Genomic DNA, 5756 nt, shown 5'->3' with positions numbered 1-5756 from the left:
CTTGTAATGAGAGAAATGTAACCCCACTCTGAAATAATGCGAAAGCGGTACCATAGGGGACAATGTTTCTAAACAAGAGGGAGTGTTTTAGTACCGGACATACCATCGCTGCGACGACAGCTTTGATGATGCAGTAGGCATTTTAACCTCCTCATCCGCCAAAAATTGTTTTCTTTCAATTTCAAAGTCGGTTTCGTTTTTTAATTCTTTTATGTGTTTTAAACAGAAATTGTTAAAATAGATTTATTATTTTAATAAACTTGCTTTTCCGCACTTTACTAATTTTGCCTACCTAGTCTCTACTATAACTTAATTCAATTAACTACTTATCCCACACTACACTCCTATAAGCAAGTGAGCTCCTTCAAAGGTATTTACGTATACTTTAGCTGGGGTTATTATTTTCGCCTTTCGGTTTTGTGCCAAAAAATTTCTCATACTCTTCTTGCCTCTTACGAGCACGCGCCTCCCGCTCAGTCTGACGTTTCTTGGAAAATCGTTGGTGTATGCGTTTCATTTCCTGGACTTCCTTCATCTCTTCCTTGTCTTCATCCTAAAAAATTTTAAAATGTTAAAAAAAAACAAATTAGATTAGAAATATCTAAACTTACACTCATATTTAGGCGCAGCACCAATGCACGCCGCCCATCCGACATTGGTTGACTGTAGTGCATGAAATTCTTCAACCGCTCAGCTGGAGGCACACTACGCTCCACCACCAAAACTATGCGCGCCCACTGGCGTTGCCATTCATTGCGTATTTCGGCGATCTTTTGATAAGTGTTGCCCATCATGGCGATCAACATGTTCACCAGTAACACACTCACGATTACCATGAAAAGGAAGAAAAGTGATTTCGCTTCATATTCATGTTGCGTAGAACCCATACCGCCGAAGTAGTCGCCAAAATTGGTGAGCGACATCAGAAACATAGCCACTATGGATTCCATTGGCGAGGGCATGGGATTTGTTTCAGAATCGTCGATTTCCTCGGGTGTCGCGGGATTATCGAATGTAAGGAAAATAATGTAGTAGGCTTGCGAAAAGCCCATCACAAATACGAGATAGATTGAGACGAAACGTATGAGATCACCCATGACCATGCGATAGATCATCACAACGAAAGGACCGACAGTTTTAAAGCCGCTGAGATAAAAAGAAGTTAATTTAAAAAGAGTAAGAGAATCAATGTTAAGAACCCACCGACAGAAAAATAGAAAGTAAGGTGCTGTAGTGAGCATTATGAAGACCGCGACATGATCATCGATTTCGGTTAAACACGATAATCTCAGCCAGGGTATAGTCATCATGAGCGCACAGGAGAAAAGAAACATGACCCTCGAAGGCGCTGTCATCTGCGGGCGAAAACAGAACATAGAAAAAGTTGGGCAATTTAAAAGCATTACAGAACAATTACCATATTTTCGACAAACATTTTATAGCCTAAAAAGCGCGCCTCGCGCAGAGCCGCTAATAAGTATAAAATCGAACCAAAGAATATGATGATTTCTGCAACAATGCGCACCTAAAATGAAAAGGTAGTATAGCTTACGGTACAGCTTTAAAGAGGATAGTTACCTTTGCCAAGTCCGATTCCATGTTCATTAGCGGACACTCAGCGTAACTCGCCCACCATGATGGGCCCAACTCAACGTCGTTGTCGTCGAAGTAATCGGTGAAGTTTAGCCAAAAGGTTTCTGCAAAAATGGTCTCAGATATACATATAAGATTCCCAGACTCCTAGCTGAAATTGAACTCACTATATTCCATCTTGTCGATTGCGCGTTTGATAAGTCGTTTTAGCCACTTATCGCCTTTGCGGAACGCAGACGTGCTATTTGTGGCTTGCGACACTGAGACCTCCCCACCTTCATCATCATCGTCCTCCTCGTTTTTCGCAGATGGACCAGGTCGCGAAATGAAACTGACTAACGAAAATAAAAAATAAAACGAGAACATATAGAATTGTTTGTAGAAACGTGACTTGACAAAAGATTCCCATTTGGTCTTCAACAAATCAATCACCACACCGTCCAGCAGCTCCAAGTGCTCCAGTTTGTCCTACAAGTGTTAGAGAACTGATTAACTGAATTTTTCTCAACTATGTAATCCACTCACACCAAACACCACAAAATTCAAAACCGAGTCTTTGTTGATATTTCCGGTCTCCACATCGATCGTATCGATCATCGATAGAGGATACGCTGCACAAGTAATGCTGCCCAATTGCCAGTAAATCTCGCGTTCGATGCTCATTATATGGAAAAACATTTCGACGCGTCCCAATTTCGCCGCCAACGTCATTGCGGTTAGATTTTGCATATTTCGTAAATGTATATTGGTGCCCACCTCGTAAGCGACATCGAACATTTCGATCTTCTCATAGATCACCAGCATATGCAGCGAAGTGTTGCCATTTGTGTCCTGCAGATTGGGATCAGCGCCACGTGCCAACACCAAGCGAAAACAGTCTTCCTGCGAAAGACAAGCAGCAAAACTCATCGGATATTCGCCCCAATAGACATAGCCATCGTAGTTGGTAATCGGTTGTACGCCGACATATTCGTGTTCAGGTGAGTCGTAGCGTGAAGCTTTCTGATCCTCAGCGGACATGAAGGCGCCGCAGCAGCTGCGAAATAATTAGAAACAACATTTTTAAGATGTACTCAACTTTGTATTCGAAACTGTACCGTTCCTGCACATCTGCGCCCGCGTCTAGCAGATATTTTACCATAGCCGGATCCTCGTTAACGATCGCAATGTGCAGCACACTTTCGCCATAATATTCATCACACATATACACATCGAGTATGAGTTTCGGATAGAACTTAAGCAAGCGTTTGGCGAGGTCAGCATGCAGCGATGAGGCGTTCAGCAGACAGAGATGCAGTATGGTTTCACCAACAGCGCCACGTTCCTACAAAGTCAACCAGTTTAGAGAGAGGGAAAGTCAAAAGAATTAACAGAAGCATTTAAGCTACATTTAAATTCCAGCAGACAAAACGATACGCGCTCGGATTCGAAATGTATTCAGCCTCCGATACCTCAGTGCAGTAGTCGTGTATGTTAAAATCATCATCCGGATTCTCGAGCGCTCTAATCTCGGGCAATTGTTTGGTGCGTGCCCGTTCCTTATTACGCAAGAGCACCAATTTCGAAATGGGAAAATAACGACCGGCGCCTTTATTGTAGAGAAATGGTTCGACTTTCGTTTTTATTGCATGATCGATTTCCGCAAATTGTTTCGTTTGGCAGGCACGTTTCATCATATCCACCAGTAGACCGCCGCCTTTGAGATTCACAAATTTGTAAAGCGCCTGTGTGGAAACACCAGCTTGCTTCTTCACGCCACTCGTAACATTGCTCTCCGTATTCCCCATGGCGGCGCTGGGGCGTTCTCAGACCAAACATCAAATTGAAAAATAAACGAAAACGAACGGTTGCGTTGCTTCTTAGACCATCAGCGGTGCAGAAGACATAAAACGAATTGGTGATCTAACATTTAGAGTGAACTGAGAAAATCAGGAGTCGTCGAGTTCGTAGAACAGAGCTCTTCTTGAGCAATGGATATCTTAGATTACCGAGTTATGTTATTTTTTATTTATTTTCATTTTTATAATTATAATCTATTTTTGTATACTAATTTTATGCTTTTAAAACTATAAAAAGAAATGATTTATTCCAACGAAAACTTTGCGCGAAATCACTGAAAAATCCCATTGATTTAACAGCGAGTCGACCAACGGCTGGTTGCTAGGCAAATTATTATAGTTTTTCAAGGAACCAATGAAGTGGACTATTTTCACTTTCAGTCCTTCACTTTTCTACTGCAGCAGAAATGGCGCGCAAAAATAATTGTAAATATTAGCAAGCGAATGTCTTAAAAAAATTATAATTGTACGGCGAGTAGAAGAGAACGCCGTAAAGAACAACATTTCGCTGCTTCAGCAAGCCCGCTAAACTAAGCACTACAGGCTGTAAATAACACCAAAAGGGTTGCAAATGAATGCACTCATGTACGGGTATGTATGTATGTGTACTATCTTATATTTGCGCTTTTGTTAATCTCATTCAAAAATATTGTTTGTAAACAAATCGCAAGGTTCTTTAGTGTTTGTAAGAGGACACGAATAGCCGGCAAATAACTATCAATGAATGAGTAATACACACAGATGTCCTTGACATTTCCTACTTTAATTTTATAAAAAAACAAAAACAAAACAAATATGTACAATTTGCACGCAAGGTCTCCAAAGTGCTTTGGTCTACTTAAAGGTGATTGACCCTTCAATCCATGCAACTGAATGACATCAAAAAGTCGTTCTTTCTTTGATTTTGAAGATTTTTATGGTTGTTCGGAAGGCAAATGAGTAGGCTAAATAAAACTAAGCGGAATATTCTATGAAGAAATCATCACTCGTAGGACAGAGAAAGCTAACCAACTTTGCTATCGTGGCAGTTCCAGTCTATCTAATAGAAGCGTGACTGACAAATTTTCGGCAATCAGAAAAAATTTAAATGCTGTTTAATAGGTGTATCCTTTTCACAATACGCGTTGTGCAATTTTTTAGTTTTGTGAGAAAATTAGAAAGCTTAGGCTTATTTTACAAAATGAGTTCTGCGTATGAAAACCGATTTGAAACAGTGTTCCTACGTACACAACTTAAGGGGTTACATACGTCCAGCAGCGCACAGTGGTTCCGCCATAGGACATTGGATGAAAATAGTCATGTTAAAATTGTGCAGCAATATTTAGCTAAATGTTAGTTCATAAGTCATAGTAACTTAAGTTACAAAAGAAATTTCAACTGCACAAACAATTCACTTATAATTGTGCCTCCAAAGTAAGAGAATTTGAAAAGTGATAGTTAGCGTGGTCTCCGCTACGTACTTACGTAGTTCCGGGAAGTGTTATTTTTCTAAGCATTACTGTGTTTATGTCCTGTTGTAACGGGTGATCAATTAAGAGGAGTTTTTTTCATTTGCGTTTTTTTTACAGATCGCGCGCGAGTTGTGGCAAACTGTCATCGTGGATTTGTTGAACAGCGTTTGGCATTTCATCATGGAAAGACTCACACCGAAACAACGTCTACAAATTGTTCAACTGTATTATGAAAATCAGCGTTCTGTGACAAATGTTTTTCGTGCGCTTAGACCGCATTATGGTCAACATAATCGGCCTGCCTTAAACACTATTCGACATACCATCAACAAATTTGAATCCGAATATTCATTGGTGGATAATTCTCGACCGAATAGACCACGTCCAGCAAGAAGCATTGAGAATATAGCGGCAGTAGCAGAGAGTGTACGTGAAAACCGCCATGAATCGATTCGGCACCGTTCTCAGCAACTTGGACTGTCGTATGGAACAACTTGGTGAATTTTACGGAAGGATCTTCATTTAAAAGCATACAAAATACAGCTCGTACAAGAACTAAAGCCAAATAACCTTCCTGCACGTCACCGTTTTGCTGATTGGGCTCTTGAAAAGATTGAAGAAGATCCGCTCTTTTCGAGCAAAATTTTGTTCAGCGATGAGGCGCATTTCTGGCTCAATGGTTACATCAATAAGCAAAATTGCCGTATTTGGGATGAAGAGCAACCAGAACAGGTTCAAGAGCTACCTTTACACCCAGAGAAAACAACGGTCTGGTGTGGTTTATGGGCTGGTGGAATCATCGGTCCATATTTTTTCAAAAATGATGATGGCCGCAACGTAACTGTGAATGGTGCTCGCTACCGTACCATGATAT

General features: G+C 40.7%; 1 protein-coding gene across 1 annotated transcript; it reads right to left on the bottom strand.

Annotated features, from left to right (window-relative positions):
• Nucleotides 1-349: 349 nt before the first annotated feature.
• LOC129241163 (transient receptor potential cation channel subfamily V member 5) lies at nt 350-3604 on the bottom strand. Its single transcript, XM_054877352.1, has 9 exons — nt 2982-3604; nt 2691-2917; nt 2119-2629; nt 1761-2061; nt 1579-1697; nt 1418-1525; nt 1204-1355; nt 612-1146; nt 350-553 (listed from the first exon to the last, which is right to left on the bottom strand). The coding sequence occupies exons 1-9, from the start codon at nt 3378-3380 to the stop codon at nt 386-388; spliced, it is 2520 nt and encodes an 839-aa protein (XP_054733327.1). The 5' UTR covers nt 3381-3604; the 3' UTR covers nt 350-385.
• Nucleotides 3605-5756: the final 2152 nt, after the last annotated feature.

This window comes from Anastrepha obliqua, chromosome 3 (genome assembly GCF_027943255.1).
Source record: "Anastrepha obliqua isolate idAnaObli1 chromosome 3, idAnaObli1_1.0, whole genome shotgun sequence".
Lineage (NCBI taxonomy): Eukaryota > Metazoa > Arthropoda > Insecta > Diptera > Tephritidae > Anastrepha > Anastrepha obliqua.
Note: the sequence above shows the minus strand (reverse complement) of the source record. Positions and strands in the feature narration are given on the sequence as shown.